At 36.0% G+C, this 21,129-nt stretch overlaps 2 protein-coding genes across 12 annotated transcripts in view; one reads left to right on the forward strand and one right to left on the reverse strand.

Moving 5' to 3' along the window:
- The window catches only part of BBOX1 (gamma-butyrobetaine hydroxylase 1), an 81,261-nt gene extending 62,149 nt beyond the window's left edge, over positions 1–19,112 (forward strand). For all 3 annotated transcript variants that reach the window (XM_010330900.2, XM_010330871.2, XM_074401268.1), the window contains 4 exons: positions 6,805–6,910; positions 11,155–11,351; positions 17,418–17,584; positions 18,731–19,112. In XM_010330900.2, the coding sequence (XP_010329202.1) occupies positions 6,805–6,910; positions 11,155–11,351; positions 17,418–17,584; positions 18,731–18,891 (631 nt within the window). In that variant the 3' untranslated portion in view covers positions 18,892–19,112. The remainder of the gene's footprint in view (positions 1–6,804; positions 6,911–11,154; positions 11,352–17,417; positions 17,585–18,730) is intronic.
- The window catches only part of CCDC34 (coiled-coil domain containing 34), a 308,339-nt gene that overhangs the window by 60,129 nt on the left and 227,081 nt on the right, over positions 1–21,129 (reverse strand). For 7 of the 9 annotated variants that reach the window (XM_074401264.1, XM_074401261.1, XM_074401266.1 and 4 more), the window contains 2 exons: positions 16,014–16,100; positions 13,239–15,271 (listed from right to left, as the gene is read on the reverse strand). The gene's annotated coding sequence lies outside the window, so the exon portion shown is untranslated. Of the gene's footprint in view, positions 1–13,238; positions 15,272–16,013; positions 16,101–21,129 lie in introns of those variants that run through there. The other 2 variants (XM_074401262.1, XM_074401258.1) reach the window with 2 other exon arrangements.

A 21,129-nucleotide genomic window follows, 5' to 3' on the forward strand; every position in this document is an offset into this window, starting at 1 on the left:
TACTTTATATCTTTAGGTCTTGTGGAGATTTTCATATTAGTTTAATGGATTGAGTAAGACCCATTCTAGATGTCAGAAAGGTTATCTTTGTTTCCCTAGTTTGTGTTTGGGGATACCAATGCTCACCTTAAAAAAATGGCATGAATCATGTGTTATACTCATGATTATGCTCATGTATAACCCATGTGTTATACTCATGTAACATACCTACAATTACATCCCCAGATTTAAAATAAAAGTTGAAATTATTTTTAAAAAGGCATAAACGCTTTTTTTCGGGGATGAATTCAATGTCAATTAACCTCTATAATAAAGGAATAACTCAAAAGATAATGACTTTTTAAAACAAAACTCTTGAAATTTTGCCAAGCATTGTTTACGAATAACTGTAAGCACTTCCCCCTAGGAATAAGGAATAAAAATGGTTAATAGCCAAAGTATTCATTATTATAATATACTTATATAGTATAAACCAAAATTAAAATTAATAATCAATCAGGAAATAACACAATTTACTATTCTAGAATCCACGTCTTTACTCAGCAAACATTTTTGGCACTGGGTTAGATGCTATGAGATAAAAAATATGTTTGACCTCAGTTTCCTAAAGGAATTAGATTTTTTTTGAGACTTTACAGGAAAACAATGGAAGCGGAATTTGAACAGAAGCTAAGGATAGCCATAGAGCAAACCCTCCCCACTCTAGCCCACATTGAACTTCTCCGATTTCTTCTCAAACGTGATGTTCTCTCCCTCCACTCCTTCCCACATGCTATTTCTCCTTCCTGCGATGACCTTTACTCTTCTTTTTGCCTAGGTAAATCCAACTCAATCTTTAGGTCTCCATTCAATCTTTATTTCCTTACTCTCATAACATGGTGTACTTTAGCTTTGTAAGATAAATCATAGTAATTCATTCCCTCGTAGACTGTAAATTCCATGTGACACAAGTACCATGTCTATTCCATTCACTTCTGGATCCCCAGTTTCTGGCCCATTGTAGGTGTCTAATAAATGATAATGGAAAAATAAATATATGGAGCTCTGGTGATGGACTACATTAAGAATTCATATGTGGAAGTGTTGCAACTATAATAAGCAATATAATATTCCCTTGAATAATTGACTACAAAATTTATTTTTTGCTTATTTTAGCTAGGAGATTATATCCCATATTGAAATTTTTAAATATTAAGCAATATATGGGCACTGTATTTTATATCCATTGAGTAATCATGCTCAAAAGAAGGCACTGGTGTCCTTGCATTCATGTCCTTGCATAATCTGATGAGAAGAGCTTGCAGCAGATGGATTGAAGGTTGTAACTGTTGGTGATAATAGAACCAGGTTTTCACCCATAAAACATCCTTTCATATAAAAATTACTTTAAAAAAGGAAAAGATTACAAGTTAATCTAGCATGATTTTTCAAGTGTGAACCATGTGTTGGCCAGGTGATATGATTCACGCCTGTGATCCCAGTGCTTTGGGAGGCTGAGGCAGGGGATCACTTGAGGCCATGAGTTCAAGACCAGGTTAGGCAACAGAGCAAGACATTGTCTCTACAAAAAAAAAAAAAAAAAAATTAAAAACATATAAACTCAGGCATGGTGGCACATGTCTGTTAATCAGGAGACTGAGACAGAAGGATCACATGAGCCCAGGAGTTTGAGGTTACAGCGAACTATGATCACACCTTGGCACACTCCAACCTGGGTGACAGAGCAAGACCCTGACTCAAAAATGAAGTGTAGAGCTTATCACCAAAGGTACAAGAAAGAAATACTATGATGCTGTATTTCAAAAAAAAAGTGTAAGACATCACTAAGGTGTAAAGAACAAATCCAGCAAAAACAATATTCAAGTATTCCACAAGCAATGCAGGATTCAAATTTATTACATTACTAATATCATGATTATTTATGATTAGTCATCTAGGTTTGAGTAAAAGTAGTAAATTAGCATTCAACCCAATTTTATGAAATATTGTCTAAAAGTTATTTAAAGTATAGGAGCTTTTGACAAAAATTATTGAATAGACAATAAAATGTAAGGGAGAGTTTAATGAAATGTTGAGAATGACACAAATGGTTTGATGAAAATACTTAGGTTTGTTCAAAACAGCATCTTTGATAAAAGCAGGATAATTTGCAGAGTTTCAGTCTCTCACCCCAGCACAACAGTAAACATCTATACCATTGGATTAAGATACTATGTTGAGCTTCCCTCTTCAGTTTTAAAAGAATCTGGTCCTACACTTCTTCAGTCATGGCCATTCTCAGTAATCTGCTTGAGTTGTTGCCTTACTTGAAATAACATTAGAGTCTGTCTCTAATGAGAGGTGCATGTAAATACACCTTCATCTCTCTAAGGCCTCACCACTGGGTTTTTTTTAAAAAGTTCCTTCATTACCAATGAATCACATTTTCACCTGTTTCTCCCATCCAAGTACTAACCAGGCCCAATCCTGCTTAGCTTCAAGATCAGGCAAGTCTAGTGTGATAATGGTCACAAACATGTTTGCATTTTATTTCTGCTGTGTTTTCTTGGAGATTTAGATTTTGGATACATAAGTAAGAACTTAGTGTCCTCAACAATCAGTAGCAGCCTTCTTGGCATGACTCATTTCTATAACAAGGAAGAAAGGTAAACCAGATGACATTTCTAGGGTTTTTCCAGACTTGTGATATGACCATTAGGAGAATGTTTTATGATTGGAATTGGTGAGCTCCTTTCATGGGATTTATCATAACATGTGAGCATAGACTTTTAGGCTACACATCTCATACCGTGCCTAAGACACTCCAAGGCTAATAAATGTTTTATCATTCTCCGCTAGGTAGCTCCGAAGGCCAGAGAACTGCTCTGGTGAAGCCAAGTCACAGACCCCTACCCCAGTAGAGGTCAGTTTATGTCAAACAAAGAAAATATCTGTTCTCTGGCTAATGCTTACAACTTGAGTCTCAACCAGGTTTCGGCTGCAGTAAAATTCTGACAGTTTACTCTTGATCATAGGAGGAACCAGGAAAAAGAATGTGGGTGATCAATGCAAAACCATCACCACTCTTGAAAAAGATTCTAAGTAATCACTTCCTACTGATCATATCAACAGCAGCATCTTCTTAGTCAGAAGATATTATGCATTCTGCAGCTTGATGAAACTACTTTTTTGGGCTTTTTAAATCTCTTCTCACATGTTGATTATTTTTGAAATTCCAATGTTGACAATTGTCTGGATCTGTATTATGTATGGTCTATGGAGTGACATGAACTTCATAGAGAACATGTATTTCTTGGCAACTCCACTGCTATATAATGGATTGCCTGGGTCATATTTGAAGTAAGTTACAGCAGACTATAATACCCCTCATCTTTTTTCACTCAGCCTGTTTCCGGTTCCTGGCCACATATGGATGGCTGCTTCACCCTTAGTGAAAGATTTATCAAGTGTTCCAACATTATTTTAAATGAGAAAAACAGAGCAAAATAGCCAATTTTATCCTCAATCCCACAGAATAGGTAAGAAACCCTTTTTCTCATTAAGAAAAATATCCCCACATGTGGGAAGAGATTATAGATTGTATTCCCACTCTCCTCCTGCAACCACCAACGTACAAATACCCTTTACCACATACCATATGAAAATGAAAGTTCATAAAAGTCACCCCATCTCCGCTTACATTCATTCAGTCAGGGAACCAAAGTTTATTGGTTCCCCGCTTTAGAATTGGCACTGGTTTAGCTCATGGTAGGAGAGCAAAAATATTTGTTGTGCGCTAAAAGAGTTTACAATCCAGAAGAGGAAGCAGAATTATATATTCACATATTTAAATAAGATTAAACATACAATAGCTCTTTAAAAATTATAACCCTCTTCATAAAACACCTAATATATCCAGTTCTAATAGATGAGACAAATAAAACATGCTTATGAGGGTTCTGAGTGTCGGAGTATATACTGGGTAATCAGGAGAATGAGAACAAGGAAAAGCCCTATGGCGCATCTCCTACGTGTCAGACATAGACTTTTCTTATTTATTACAACAAGTTTCTGAAATATATTCTTGTTCTATTTTCTAAATATACAAACTGAGGCTCAGAAATAATAGATGGATCATCCAAGATTACATAATTATAAATTACAAACGAAGGCTTTGAAGCCAGTACAGTTTCAACCTAAAGATCAAGACTTTTTTCTGGAATTGAGATTGTTAAATAGTTGGAACCTGAGCTAGATTTTCATTAATGGGTATACAGAAATGGGGAAAAGAACAGAAAAAAACTGGCAGACAAAAAGAAACCAGAAAAAAGACAGAAAAGTGTATAGTGCTGAAGTCAACATGATTAGAACAGATGACTCAAATGTGGCAATAGTTGACAAGGTGATAAAATTGGGTTCTTGAATTCTAGATCAGCAGTGCTAAATTCAGTCCCTCAGGGACTAAAGAATCACTAAGAGCTCCTGACAGAGAAATGGCAAAGTAAACATGAGGTACCAGGGAGGTCTGCCAGGTTGTGGTACATAATGTATGGGGGAATACCGGAGGCAGGGTAGAATACCAGCCTAGACTGACTTTCTAGGAAACTAAAACATCCAGACCAAGTGTCTTTTTTGGTGTGCTCATTTGTCCATATGTGAATGGAGATTTTATGTGGAATGAGAGGAAACAAATTCATTATATTAGAAATGGTAAATAAAACGAAGGAATCAAATGTTTATCTCATCATCCCTCTGTAAACTGTTATACTGAGTAATCAAATAGTGGATGAGGAAAAGTAGCTCCTTTTAAAAGTATTCTGAGTCATACACTTTTTTAAAAAGAGTATCAGTATGGTATGTCATTGTTTAAAACACTTGATGAATTAATAGATATAGCCATTGAACAGGAACATGTACAAACATCACAAAAAGAAAGACAGCCAGGTTATGTGTCTTGCAGTGCAAGACACATAATGCCAACTGTGGCTCTACCAAAGAGAGAGAATAGAGACTGTCTAAGCCTCTGCATTTTGCTGCCAATTTCCCAGAAACTGTACCATAAGTATGTTATCAGTGAACTTCAGACTGTGGGAAACTCTATAGGTCAAATTCCCTGTGTTCTTCAACAATTGTAAGGAGCACACTTTCAAGGAAAAACTTGTAGATTAATAGCCTTAAAACATATAACAATTGTTATTAATGAGCAAGATTAAGCATAGTGTTCTGGGTGATGAAACCATAAATAAAAGCAAGGAAATGATAACTGTAGAAGTCATAGTCGTAGTTACTTTGGAGAAGACGGAAGGGACTGTGACTATGACAGGGCACCCGTAGGTGCTTAAAGTTTTATTTCTTGACCTGAGCAGCAGTTTCAAGAGTGTAATTTAAAAATTGAGTTTCTCAGATAAATACACAAATGGAACAGAATAAAGAGCCCAGAAATAATGCCATACACCAACAATCCTCTGATCTTCAACAAAGTGGACAAAAACAAGAAATGGGGAAAGGACTCCCTATTCAAGAAATGGTGCTGGGATAACTGGCTAGACATAAGCAGAAGATTGAAATGGGACCCCTTCCTCATGTGTCACATACAAAATTCAACTCAAGATGAATTAAAGACTTGAATGTAAAACATAAAGCTATGAAAACTCTGGACTGAAAGACATAATATTGTTAAAATGTCAATACTCCCCAAAGCAGTCTACAATCCCTACCAAAATTTCAGTATCATTTTCTTGTTTTAGAAATGGAAAAGCCAGTAGTAAATTTATATGAAATTGTGAGGGTCTCCAAGTAGGCAAAACAATATTTAAAAAGAAGACCAAAATTAAAAGACTCACACTTCCTGATTTTGAGACTTAACTACAAATCTACAGTAATCTAAATATTGTGATATTAGAATAAGGATAGACAGGTAGATCAGTGGAATAGAATTTTAAGAGTCCAGAAATAAACCCATACATCTATGGCCAATTGATTTTCAACAAGCATGCCAGTATCATTCAATGGAGAAAGAACAGTCTGTTTAACAAATGGTTCTGAGGCAACTGAATACCCACATGCAAAGAATTAAGCTGGACCCACAACTCATATCATATGCAAAAATTAATTCAAAATGAACCAAATATCTAAATATAAGAATTAAAGCCATAAAACTCTTAGAAGAAAACATGGAGGTAAATCTTCATGGCTTTGGATTGGGCATTGGATTCTTAGATATAATATTAAAAGCATGAGCTTACTACATAATTCTACTTATGGTAAATATCCAAAATAGATAAATACACAGAGACAGAAAGCAAATGAGTGATTGCCAAGATATTAGGGAAGGGCAAAATGGAAAGAAACTTCTTACTGAATGAGAGGTTTTGATTCAGAGTAACAGAAATGTTTTGAAACTAGATATGTAGAGGTGGTGGTTGCCAACATTGTGAATTTACTAAATGCCACTAAATCTTTCACTTTAAAGTGATTCATTTTCTATTATGTAAATTTCACCGCAATAAATCATTTTTTAAAATGTGTTAAGCCAGTAAAAAGATAACCTACAATTCCATATATACTTCTTTATAAACTGTAGTATAGACTGATGTATAAATGTAGTCTTTTATTGAGAGGTGAAGAAAAATGAGGAGTTGCTAATTCTGAAATAGTGACTTTAGACAGAGAAAAGTCAGATTCCTTTTCCCACTCATAGTCATTATGGTAATTATTTCAAAATATGAAAAGTTTCCATTTCTCCCCATATATCAAATTCATTCTAACACATTTCCTCTGGCTGAGTGACAACCTGTCTAAACATGTGTTTCTTGCATTTTACAGACATACTTGGCAAGTGCAAGATAAAATCGATGCAAACAATGTGGCTTACACAACTGGGAAGCTAAGCTTTCACACTGATTATCCAGCCCTCCATCATCCACCTGGGGTAAGGTGAATTTCAACATATTTTCCACAATGCAGGCCAATGACCAATATCCTTTCATATTTTGAGTCTAGAAGATTATTTCACCAAGTATTTTGTCTTATATAAATTTTAGTTCTCCAAACATAATCCAAGCTCACAAAATCTCTGTACCTAAATCCTAAATATCCACATTCCTAAAGGAGAGGAGAATTTTATGCATTTAAAACAACAACAACAACAACAAAAACATTTCTTTTTTTCTTCCTAGAAATTACTATTAGCATTTTTTGCTTTGCCAAGACAGATTTTAAGGTAGTAGTAAATCTTGAAGTCTTTCTGCACATAAATTTCTAAGAAGTTAAGAGAGAAAATAGAATCAGTAAACAAAACATAGGGTTTCCTTCAAAGTCGCATGGGCATAATTCATATCAGTTAACTACTGCTGCATTAAAACTCATTCTACCATAAAGACACATGCACACTTATGTTTATTGCAGTACTATTCATCATAGCAAAGACCTGAAACCAACCCAAATGTCCATCAATGATAGACTAGATAAAGAAAATGTGGCACCTAAATGCCATGGAATACAATGCAACCATAAGAAAGCATGAGTTCATGTCCTTTGCAGGGACATGGACGAAGCTGGAAAACATCATTCTCAGCAAACTAACACAGGAACAGAAAAGCAAACATGTTCTCACTCATAAGTGAAAGTTGAACAATGAGAACATATGGACACAGGGAAGGGAATATCATACACTGGGGCCTGTCGGGGGTGGTGGGGGTTGGGGAGGGATAGCATTAGGAGAAATACCTAATGTAGATGACGGGTTGATGGATGCAGCAAACCACATGGCATATGTATACCTATGTGACAAATGTGCACATTCTGCACGTGTATCCCAGAATTTAAAGTATTAGGGGAAAAAAACTCACCCCCTAACTTGATGGCTGAAGAAAACAGCCCTTTACTTAGCCCTTGTTTTTACAGTTTGGGCTGTATTCAGCTGGGCACCTCTTGCCTTCAGTCATATACCTGCAATCAGTTGCTAAGTTAGCTGGGGACTGATTGACTTTCACTGAGATGGCTGGTTTCTGCTCTACTTGGTCTATTGACCACCAGAAGGTGGTGCTATCCCTCCCCAACCCCCACCATCCCCGACAGGCCCCAGTGTATGATATCCCCTCCCTGTGTCCATATGTTCTCATTGTTCAACTTTCACTTATGAGTGAGAACATGCAGTGTTTGCTTTTCTGTTCCTGTGTAGTTTGCTGAGAATGATGTTTTCCAGCTTCGTCCATGTCCCTGCAAAGGACATGAACTCATGCTTTCTTATGGCTGCATTGTATTCCATGGCATTTAGGTGCCCAAGTTTAATGCATATGGCAACTGGAACAATTTTCAGACAGTTGTACAGCTTCTCAAGCCTAGGCTACTCACCTCTGCAATGTTATATTGGTCTAAGGAAGTAACAAATCTAGCCCACATTCAGGAGGTGAGGAGATAGAACCCCCTTGGAGGAAGCTCCAAAATGCATTACAAACTGTGTGACTACAAGGAACAGAATAACAGTGGCTATTTTTGGAAACCATCTACCATCCCATCTATCAGATTCTTGCCAAGGAAGGAAATGCTCATTGTGGATCCAAACATCCCCAGGAGAATCTCTGGCTGGACATTCTTTCTCTACATTTTTACAAAAGTTTCATTTTCCTAATGAGCTACATTTTTACAAAATTATTTTATTACACCAAAAATAAGCTGTCAGGAAATTACCTTTTAAAAGGATATCCCATGCCTATTTTTAGAGCTAAATTAGACTACACGAAACAACCACACAGAAATCTGTGTCTTCAAAGGTAAATGAAAATTTGGGCAATTCTTAACAAAGGAGAAATGGGCCAAAATCACAATTAGCCCATTTTTTCACTATCTTCACTAAACATGTTTTCTCTGTGCCCTTGGTACCCACTGCTCTCACTACTATTAGCTAAACCAGTCAAGTAGTTGACTTTACATGTTTTAAACTATTTTGTTGATTGTAAAACACTACAGGATTTCTTTGAAATAAGTGACTGTAAAACCACCCCTGTAGACACCTTTTTGGGTAAGGGTTGGGGGCAGGAGACACACAGTGTGATTTTACTCTAAATGTGGCTCAGATTTTTCTAAAACTCTAGGGTTCAGAGCCAAATTAATCAGCTCAGCTCATCTTCCAAAGGTAGATTGAATGGAGTGATGCTTAAAGAATGAGACTAGAAAACTAAAAGTTTTGTTTGAATTCTTAAGTAGTCTTCTGTCATTTAAGAATTTAAGTTTTGTTTCTGAGTTAAAATTAAAAGTCTAAGGAAAGGGGATCAAATGACTTCATAAGTTTTTCTGAAGTGTAATAGAATGCTTGACTTTTTTATAGCACATTATACTTTTTCAAGGCAATTTTACTTTCATTACTTTATTTGACTTTTCTTGACATTCCTTTAAGGTAGACAGGATTGATCATGTCCTTTTATGTCAGATGAGAAAATGAAGCACAAGATTCAATACTTTTCTAGGGTGACATCTGATTAATGGGGAACCTGAATTTGAACCCAGGCCTCCATCTCGTTTTTCATTACACCACACTGATCCTGAGCTGGAATTTCTAATTACTATAATTTATGTAGTAAAATAGAATATTTATAGATTTTGTCATAAAATTGAAGACAAGAATTGAGTCTTATTGTTCTTTGTATATCAATACTTTGTTATCTCAATACTTCCATGCACATTGCATGTAATAGAGACATCACAGATATTCTATAAAGAGGCAAAGAAGTGCAACAAACTTGTACCTGTCTCCAGCAAATGAAACATTCAAACTAAGTGACTTGATAGGAGATTTTAGAGTAACAGATGATTCCCAAAATGTCCAGATTCTACTAGAAGAATAAAGCGTAGGCAAACTGTTTATATTATTGCTCAGACTTACATTTTGAATGATTGCAGGGGGGTTTGTGCCAAGGTTTGAGATTTTCTATAACAAATAGAACAAACCAATGTGTTTTTCTGTACAGAGGAAAATAATCTGGAAAATGAGTTACTTGTTGAGAGTTCAGTGGATTATGTGGCGCATGGATAAGGTATCACATCTTTAATGAAACAGAGATGTTGCTTCATTCACTGTCTTGGCAGAAGTCACATGCTGCATAAAGTAACATTTAGAAGGAAAATATTTTTTGTTTCTGAATGACTCGTATGAAATAAAATTGGGTTTTATACATGACAGGCATATATTTGCTTTCTAACCTAGCAATAAAAGTGTTGTCAGGCTTCATCATCTTTTTTCTATTGAAAGATTGTATTAAAAGTGTAACTGTAAAAAAGAAAGTAATAATAGGCTTTGACATATATAAATAACATGAGCTGACCTTTTTAAAGATTAGCATTTGAAATATTCTGTCAGTTCATGAAGGCGAAAATCTAAAAGGATTTAAAGAATACTGTGATCCTCCAAAAACAAAGTTATGCTATTATTTTGCTACTCTGACCAGTTCCTTCCTCAAAAATAAAATAATGATAATAATAATAACCCTATATAACACCACTGGCCTAATACTTTGCAGCTCAGTTCTGACTACATTACTTTCATATTCAAAAGCCTTCAGTGAGTTTCCTCTATGCACAAGTACAAAAGCCCTTCATCTGATATATAAGACTCTCCATCATGAGACCTCAAATTGCCCTTCCAACCTGATTTACTCTTTCTGTTTATGGCCCTCTGCTGTAGCCAGACCTTTTATTATCCAGGGAACTGTGCATTATACATCATTATTTCTGTCACCTGACTTGCTTTCTCTTTCTATTCTGCATATTCCAAATCTTATCCATTTTCCTCTACCTCACTTACACCCCCTTCCCCTGGAAATCCTTCCCTGCCTACTCCAACATCAAGTGTTCCATTTCTGCAGCTATTACAAGCTATACTTTTTGCTTGCTAATGAGCATTATTATGTCTGCATCTATGTCTTCAACTGTAACATGTTTGGACTATACAGTATTAAATTATAAGCTACTTTTTCTTCCCAACTCTTTTTTCTGATGGCATAAGAAAGACCAAACAAAAAAAGTTTGTTGCCTTTGGTTCATCATAGCTTTTTGAATCTTTAACATAGCATCAAAAAACTGTGCAGGCATATTATTATTTATTTTATTGATTATTTAATTCTAATAATTAAATTTTAATTTAATATTTATTTAATAATCCCTATTTTCTTTTTGTAGGTTCAGCTTCTTCACTGCATAAAGCAAACAGTCACAGGTGGTGATACAGAAATTGTAGATGGGTTTAATGTGTGCCAAAAGCTAAAGAAAAAAAATCCTCAGGCATTCCAGATTTTGTCCTCTACCTTTGTGGACTTTACAGACATTGGAGTGGATTACTGCGATTTTTCTGTTCAATCAAAACACAAAATTATAGAGTAAGTACTATTTATAAATTTCCCATAGCAATAAAACTATTGACAGCAAAATCTCCATTAACCTAAAGTTTAAACAGCACAAAACATCAATGAACGTCAAGGAGGTTTATTTTTATTAACATTTAACCTAATTTTACAGTGATAAAAAGTATTTTTACCATAAATTTTTTTGTTAAATTACATGAAATTTATTCCTAATTAATATTAGAGGAAAATAACTGAGATTTTATATATACTTCATTTTTAAAATATAAGTTCTATATACTTATAATCAATGTGATTATACTAGTCAGAACACTTTGGCCGGAAGTGAAAGAATATAACTCAAAATAGGTTGATCCAAGAGTTAAACAATGTCATCTGATATTGGTCTCTTTTTTCTTCTTAGCTTTACCATCTTCTATGTTAGCTTAATTTTCAAAGATGATCAGCAGAAGCTCCAAGTATTCATTGTCCTTAGAGCTAGCAATCACACCACAAAGAATGCTTTTATTTCCCAATAGCTACAACAAAGCTAGATGACTCACTCCCTAATTTCCCTGAATGAATCATCATGGCCAGTGGGTTGGAGAATTCTGATTGTCCATACCGGGATCACATGTTCAACTCTGGAGCAGGGTCAGCCTCATCTGAACTACACGGACTGAGAATGAAATAGGGAGACTCCCCAAAGAGACGCTAAGCCAGCAAAAATCATATATTACCTACACAGAACATTTTTTGCTCTTCCTTTCTTTTTATTTAACATTATTTTATCATAATTTTTTCAAGTACCTACAAAGGCCACAAATTCACCCTTTTATTTGAGAATTATCTTGCATTTTGTTTATAGGACAGTTTTTAAATTATACCTCAATTAATTGTGGGGGGGGGGTATAATTTAAGAATTGAGTTTAAATTTTTCTTATAAGAGAAATAGCCAAATGGTGAGAATAAACTCATTTAGAAAATCATTAAATCCCCAGTACATTCGTTTAGTCATTCAACAAATATTTATTGAGGTCAGCCACTTTTCTTGGTATTTGGAATACATCAATGGACAAAACAAAGATCTCTCCCCTCATATAGCTTACACTCTAATGGGGCAGAGGAAAATGTAAAGATTTTTAAACAGATTAGCAAATTATACTAAATGTTAGGCCGAGCATCTTGGCTTATACCTGTAATCTCAACACTTTGGGAGGCCAAGACGGGTGGATCGTGAGGTCAGGAGTTTGAGACCAGCCTGACCAACATAGTGAAACCCCATCTCTACTAAAAATACAAAAATTAGCCAAGTGTGGTGGTATACACCTGGAATCCCAGCTGCTCAGGAGACAGAGGCAGGGGAATTGCCTGAACCTGGGAGGCAGAGGTTGCAGTGAGCCTAGATTGTGCCAATACACTCCAGCTCAGGGGACAGAGCAAGACTCCATCTCAAAAAAAAAAAAAGTTAAAAAATTGTGAAGTGCTCAGGAAAAAAAGGAAAACCAGAGCAGGATAAGGGAAATCTGTAGGGCTTAGCAAGGATGGAACTTGCGTCATTAAACAATGTGGTGAGGGAAAGCTTTACTGAGATTTGAGCGAACACTGAAAGGAGTGAGGGAGTTTTCAGAAGAGAAGTAGTTTCCTAAAACTGCTAGACCAAAAGTTCTAAAAGGGTCCTAAGAACATCTCTGGGGTGCCCAAGGAACAGCAAGGAGACCAGTGTGACTAGGAGAGTGAAGGAGACAAGTATTAAGTATTAGGGTAAGAGGGTCGGTGGGGACGCGTTCATGTAGAGTCTTGTTAGCAAATTATAACAGTGGCATTTACTCTGAGTGAAATAAGAAGCTGCTGCAAGATACTGATCAAAGGAAAGACTTTTATATTTATGTAAATTTAGTTAATTTTAATTTTAAATGGGTCCCCTTGACTGCTAGAAAGAGCAAGGATAAGGGCAGGAAGACCAGCTAGGAAGCTACTGCATGACGCCAGGCTAGCAATGGTGGTGCCTGGAACGTGAGTGGCCGGAGTGACAGCAGAGGTGAGGAGGGTCAGTTTTTGGTTACATTTTGCATGTATAAAGAGATCATTTTCCTGAAAGACTGGAGGATGTGTCTGAGAAAAAGATAGATGTCAAGAATGAAATTCTAGTTCAGAATAAACCTGAGACATTTTCTGAGAATTCAGTCATCAAAGTGAAAAGGAAGTAACGTGAGATTCTTAGTTATAACATGACAGTTTTAACTAGTCAAATATTACTTTAAAAAATCATGACAAATTGGAGTTTTGTTGAGACACAATATGATTACAGATTCCGCAAGGCTAGTAAACGGAGGCAGGAAACACAGCTATAGATTAGATTAACTGAATGTCCACCATGCGGCTCATGATTTGGCTTTGATATTTTCTGTAGTAAAATTTCAAAATTTGGCCATCTGTGAGGTCTCAGGAATAACCCCTAGAGTATAAATATCAAGTGGTTAACATTCATTCACTTAAAAGTATATTTTCAAAAACAGGAAATGAAACAGAGTATTTCAGTTAACAGAGGGCCTCCGTCTCCTAAGTGTTTGGGTTAATTTAGTTCTCCTTGTGATTAAATTTTTACATTTTTATGTCCTCCTACCAGAATGTCTTTTATGCTACTGAATGAGTTAGTTACAATTCAGTACAATAAAGAATAAGCCAAAACAGAAACGAGGAAAATTAATGATGTTGAGACTCAGCTATCTTCTCAGCTACTAATTCTATCACCTAAGTCCAAGTCTTTTACTTGCCAGCTGTGTAATCGCTCATGTGATTATTTACCCTTGATGATCCACAGTATCTTTTCCAGTCAAAAAAAATGAAAACAGAAAAAGACTACTACATACAATTGAAGTAGGAATTACAGAGTTAATATATGGAAGCCCCTACTATTGTGCCTAGTTTCGAAAATGCAAAATAAATTTTAGCTAGCTATAATTTGCATAAAGTCTAACACACTTACTGGGGACAGATTTCTATTTCAGGTCTGAGTTTCTAGAAACCAAAGTAAGAGGTGAATATAATCAGTTACAAGACAAGATGCTTTTGAAGTCTGAAATACATTTTTCCTGCAGATCCTCATAAATTATGGCATGGCAGACAACACTGTAACGGCATTCCCACAAAGAATGCAAGACGTTCTATAAAGCATTGTATCTGCCAATGGGACATAAAGCTGTTACTAATGAAGAGTATTTACTGCCTAACTCTGAGTGTAGACATCATTGATAATGTTTTGCTTTTGCTGGTTCACAGCCACCATGTTGTTGGTTTAAGTTTAACTAATTTATCCTTTATGCAGAGCTCATATATAGCCAGTTATTCCCACGTTTTGTGGATTTTTACCTTTTCTCTGCATGCAAACTTACATTAGATCCTTTCATTCTGTTGGTAGGCATCAAATATCTTGCTAACATTCAATTTTACATTTTAGGTTGATCTTCAAGGTACCAGCTACCCATCTCCTCTAACATTCTTCAATCCACAGAACAATAAAGTCTCCTCTAGATCTTATAACAAAATTTGCTTTCCATTCCCCTGTTATTGCTGAGAATGCTAAATAGTGAATTGTGTCGTGTTTTCTCAGATAAACAGTAGGTAAAAGAAAGCAGAGACTGTGTTACACTACAAAACAAAACAAAAAATTGACTACTTTTCTATATAGGTGAACTCTTAAAAATGAAAGCCAAATTTAGTATACCACGAGGCATCCAATTCCGATTTTCATTACATTTATTAATCACAAAGTTCCTTTCACTGATACATGAGGATATGCCCAAGGACTCTAGAATAGATAGCTCATAATTAGCATAATCATTCAAATCAATGAGCTATGGTAGTAGTGGGAAAAAAATAAAGCAGATCTTGAGAATGACTGAAACAGAGGACCCCCAGAAGTTCCAAAGTCATGACATCCTTTGGCAGATGACCTAGAGGAAAATGTTATATGTACAGAACACATAACAAGAATAAAAAGGAGGAAAAGTAGGTCAGAAGCAGTAGGGCTAGAATCTTGAAGGTAATATTAAAAGGCAAATGGCCTTTACTGTGACAGAGGTCTGAAACCAGCAGCATGAACTCTAAGGGGTATTTAAAAGGTCATGTACTCTATACCACTAAATCCTAGAGGTATATAGTCTTTCTACTGACTTACCTTCTACCTGATTCTTTGTACATAAAGCCATAACTGAAAGGCTCAGAATATTCTTGATTTATGTGAAAGCATGTGGAAAGGGATGGGGTACTGCATTACCTAGTGAGTCATATTTGTATTATTATTAATATATGTAAATACATATTTTAAAAGCCTAAGAGCCTTTTTAGAAGCCTGTTCCTTCCTTTTACTTTCTTTCCCAGTGTGGGTTCAATAGGTATTTTTTAGGCCTTATCCAATAAGCAAAGAATTGGTGCTAATCACCAACTTTTGAGTTTACCATTACAATTGTCATTTGGCCCAGAGCCACCATGCACAAGGGCCCTGATAGTCACAATTTGTACTTCATTGTGAATGGCATCTTTCCCCATTGTTGATAATATTCACTAAGTATAATCCAGACGCCAAACGAGGGTCACCAAACCCAGGTATATGTAATGACGTGTTTGGTCTGACCTACCAGGGCTGGGCTCTGGTCAGTTGTTGGCTTTCATTACCACTTCCTAGGCTTGTCTTACCTGGATGCTGCTCCTGGGATTAATCCTAAGGCACTTTGCCACCATTCTTGACCACCTTCAGTTTGCATGCATTCATCCTGTTTCTACCTAAAGAAAAGAAAAAGGTGATTGACACTTTAAAACTGTCTGAAGGTCCGCCTTCCCAATAAGCTAGAAAAAAGTTTCCTTTTTTTGCCACTGTATCTGGGTGATGTCATGTCTTGCTAATTATAACCACCAAAGTTCAAATCTAAGAAATGATGTTCTTGCCTTCCTTCCTTATTTATTTATTTTTGAGACAGAGTCGTACTCTGTTACCCAGGCTGGAGTGTGGTGGTGTGATCTCAGCTCGCTGCAACCTCTGCCACCAAAGTTCCAGCAGGTGCCTACCACCACACCCAAATAGCTGGGATTACAGGTGTGTGCCACCACGCCCAGCTATTATTTTTTTGTTTTTTGTATTTTTAGTAGAGACAGGGTTTTGCCATGTTGGCCAGGCTGGTCTTGCACTCCTAACCTCATCTGCCTCACCCACCTTGGCCTCCCAATGTGCAGGGATTACAGGTGTGAACCACCATGCCCAGCCTTCTTTCCTTATATTAAAAGCTGTATTGACTTACATTGGCATGATCATAATCCATATCTTAAGAAAGAGAATAGAGATCACAACATTAAGAGCTCTCAATTTGCTGAAAAAAAAAAAAAACCTTAGTACCCTCCCAAGCTACTAAAAACTATAGAGAGTGACATGAGCAACAAATATTTATTAACTACCTGTTATATCCAGGCTCTATGTTGAGTGTTAGGAATACAACACTAAATGAGATACAGCACCAGTGTTCTGGAAGCCTAAATACTAAGATAGGTAGAATGAGTAAACAGATAGAAAAAATGGACCTCAGCCTAGTCTCTTCTTTTCTCATGCTTCAGTTTTCCCATCTATAAACTAAGGATTGAATTATTCATGCATTTCAAACTTTTAAAACCAGAACTTTCTTCCCATCTTACACCCCAAATAAAACCACCACACTTAGAACGTTTAATAAATGAGATACATAAAACAATTGACCTGTAAATTCATAACATGAAAGAATGTTAATAAATATTTGAAAAAGTATTTGTTTCAAAGAATAAAGAATGAATGAATTTAAGCATAACAAAATTTTTAACTTGAATCGCTCAGTAATATTTAATTTAAGTTGAATTCTACTGGCCCTGAGGTAGTAAGATTTAGAAAAATATCTAAATGAATGAATGAAAAAACAAGGAATACATTGCATCACAGGTAACCTTAAGATCTTCTGTACCTGTATTTGGATTTTTTCATATGGTGTTTCAAAAATATCTTTGAAAAGGCATTGATCCTTATCAATGTAAATAGATATTTCATGAATGATATATCAACTTTGTCTCTTAAAAAAACAGGTTAGATGATAGAGGCCAAGTGGTTCGCATCAACTTCAATAACGCAACTAGGGACACAATATTTGATGTGCCAGTTGAAAGAGTTCAGCCTTTTTATGCGGCTCTGAAGGAGTTTGTTAACCTCATGAACAGCAGAGAATCCAAGTTTACCTTCAAGATGAATCCAGGTCAGTGAATACATTTTCTCAAACAACCAAAAGCATGGATTTTCTTCAACCTGAACCATCTAGAATGATAGCCAGAGCAGTTCTTCTCAGGTATGGCATGCAGAACACGTATAACAGAATGTTGGTGAGCAGCTGACTTGATTAAGTAGTGGACTCCTGGCCCTCACTAAAACTTACTACACTTAGTTTTTCTATCCTGATAAACAAATAAAAAGATCCTCATGATTCTTACTCTAACATACACAAGTAATGTTTATTCATTAGGCTTACTAGCAGAAACAGTACTACCTGAAATAAAGTAGTACCTGAAGTATTCTAGTTACTTGAAATAAAAAAAGCAGAAGGCATCATATTTTTTATGGACCATCTCTACTCAGTAAAGTACCATCAAACCTGAGGCTTTTGGCATCTACAATAAAAGGCACAATTTCTGTCTACTGTTGATTTGGCCAAATGGAAGACTCTTTTCCTTTGTATATATTTTTAATTGATCTTTGGAACAATAAGTTAATCGGAATATCCATAAATCAACTGCCATGCCGTCACAGCAGGTTAATTTTTTAAATGGCAGCATATAAAATGAAAACATTATAGGTGGAAAAATACAAGTTAGAATCCATGCTTCAACCGTTTAATGGCAGTGTGGCTTTGGGTAAATTCCTCAATTTTTCAAAGCTTTGGTTTCTTCATGTGTGAAAAGATGAGAGAATATTTTCTTTTCAGGATTCTTAGGAGGCTTAGAAATAATGTTACATAAAATACTAGGCACACGGAAGACAAACCAAGAATGGCAGTATCCTTTTTATTTTTTGAAGCTGTTAAACTGAGAAGAAACATTTCTAATTAGGTATCGATCAGCCAAAATGATACAGACGTTTTACACAGAGATAATATTTTAAGTAAGAATGATTAAAGTACCTTTAGGAGCCTATCAGACTAGGTAGTTTAATTGTCATAAGGCCTAAAGCAATTTGCATTCAGTGGCCTGGTTTGCATGGAAAAGTAAATGTGCAGTTTTATGTAAAGAAATAAGCCATGGTTCTTGATATGAACCAAGTAGCAGCTCTGTGTTGCATGTTACATTTTCTAGCTCTGTAAGTCATTTAAACACACAATTATTCATACTGAAAAAAATGTTTTCTTTAGGTGATGTGATTACTTTTGATAACTGGCGCTTACTTCATGGCCGACGTAGCTACGAAGCAGGAACTGAGATATCCCGCCATCTAGAAGGAGCTTATGCCGACTGGGATGTGGTCATGTCAAGGCTTCGTATTTTAAGGCAGAGGGTCAAGAATGGAAACTGAAATCTCCTGTCTATAATTTTAGTAAGATTCCAATGAGGATATTTTGTAAGATATGGCACATTATTCAAAGACCATGATCTGGGTCATTTACATAAAATTTCCTTAACAATGAACATGTAACTTCTCTCACAAGAGTACTCTACTTTGTAATCATATACAATGTCAACTTTTTAGATGTTTCAGCACTCTTTTGCAAATAAAGCATCTTTTCTGCTCTGTCACATGCATGCTGTAATTTCTTTTGCCCATATATGAGTATCTCCAGAATGTCTACAAATAGATTTTGTAGCAAATGAAACATTTCTTCAAATAAGCCTTTTGTTTCAAATAAAACTTGTCTTAAAACATGCTTCTACCCTGTTGCCTATAGGATCTCATTTTCTAAGACTGCACATTACCATCTTTAGCATGCTTGGAAAAGGCTTTATATTTCCAAAAATCTGTTTTATGTACTTTTATTATAGAATTCTATTATCCAAATTTTCAGACCTCACAAATTTAGTGATTCCAATACTTTCTTTTAAAACCTAAATTATGACATCAAGACAAAGCATGATTAATAAAGAGAAAATCTAGGTTCAAGCAATTCTCCTGCCTCAGCCTCCCTAGTAACTGGGATTACAGACGCCTGCCACTATACCCAGCTAATTTTTTTGTGTTTTTAGTAGAGACGGATGTTAGCATGTTGCTCAGGCTGATCTCAAACTCCTGACTTCAGGTGATCCACCGGCCTTGGCCTCCCAAAGTGCAAGGCTTACAGGCGTGAGCCACTGCACCTGGCCTAGACTCACTAATTTTCTCTTGTCCCAAATAAATATTCCCAACCATGATCAGCATTGCTCCCAGTGTCCATGAATCAGATTTCCTCATTTCTTGTTTTTGACTAACGACTGGAAAAGGAAAAACCAAGAGACTTGCACAACTGATAAATAACGTGATGATGTCTGCAAATCTATGGACAGCTCTACCTATTGGTCCCAGCTTTCTCCATAGTCACTGCCTTGCCCTAGTGATGGAACACAGATATCACTGCCAGCAACGGAAGTCCTATTCCCATTGAATCCAGTCTCTCTCTATGCCTGCCAGAAATCCTTAGCATTGCCATTTGCTGAAATCCTGGTAGTTCATAAATTTTTGGACCTAACCAAGCTTCCTGTTCAAAAAGTAATTATTGCTACCACTGCGGAGCTCTCTACCTGTTGCTTCAAGACCAAGTGAAAACATTGCTTCCATCATTGTTTTAACTTTTGCTGCACTTCAATTTCCATAAAGTGTGCCCATGGCACTGGAAATCTAGATGAAGAGCACCTTAAGCCCATGTGGGCACACGACTCTGACACTTTGAATTCTGGTATGAAGTCTACATCTCCAGTCAAGCCTCCTCCTTCCCTTATAACACTGCCCCTTTATGGGGCCCTCATTGTCCTTTTGTATTATCTGGTCTTGATTTGGGCTACTGCAGTATATCACATGTTTGATTCCTTTGAACTACAAAGGGAATGAGTTGGGTTCTCAATCCCAACCCTCCCAAAATGCTCCTAAAATAAAAACAGGCAAATTCCATAGGCATGACCTGGTTCTAAAAGGCAACATTCAATACATAAAAACAAATAATTTGCTAGAGTGACCCTAGATTCATCCATTCATAGCATCTAAACCAAAGGTACTTGCCCAGCTAAAGTCACTTCTTATACTTTTTTACTTATTTGACAGATATTTATCACATATCTAATATATGTCAGGTACCCTGCTAGATTAAAAATACTGAAGGACTTGAAATGTACCTTCTTAGAGTCTGGTAGGGGAGCAGATAAGGATATAGATTACAATGTGACATGTTAACAGAATGATCCACAGGAAGGCAACTAAGCCAGACTGGGAATGCTAAGAAAAGCTTCAGTGTGAGTTAAATTATAAAGGTTCATAGTACTTTTCCAGGAAAAGATGGTGAAATGACTCCAAGTTAAAGGGCAGAAGAAGCAGAGAGAATTAAGAGTGGAAACATGGCATGCATTGACTTACAAGTGAAAGAAATAGATTACGATGTAATGTGAATCTAGGCTTATATGCCTAGGTTCAAACCATAATAATGAATCAGTTAGCCATGTATCTTTGGACAAATAACTGTTCCCCTTAAACCTCATTATTTCTGTTTATAAATGAAACTAAAAACATACATTATCCCAATTAATTTTTATGAGGATTGAATGAAAGTTCATGTAAAGCAGTGTTTTCTCA

The sequence above is a fragment of the Saimiri boliviensis genome, chromosome 6 (genome assembly GCF_048565385.1).
Source record: "Saimiri boliviensis isolate mSaiBol1 chromosome 6, mSaiBol1.pri, whole genome shotgun sequence".
Classification (NCBI taxonomy): domain Eukaryota; kingdom Metazoa; phylum Chordata; class Mammalia; order Primates; family Cebidae; genus Saimiri; species Saimiri boliviensis.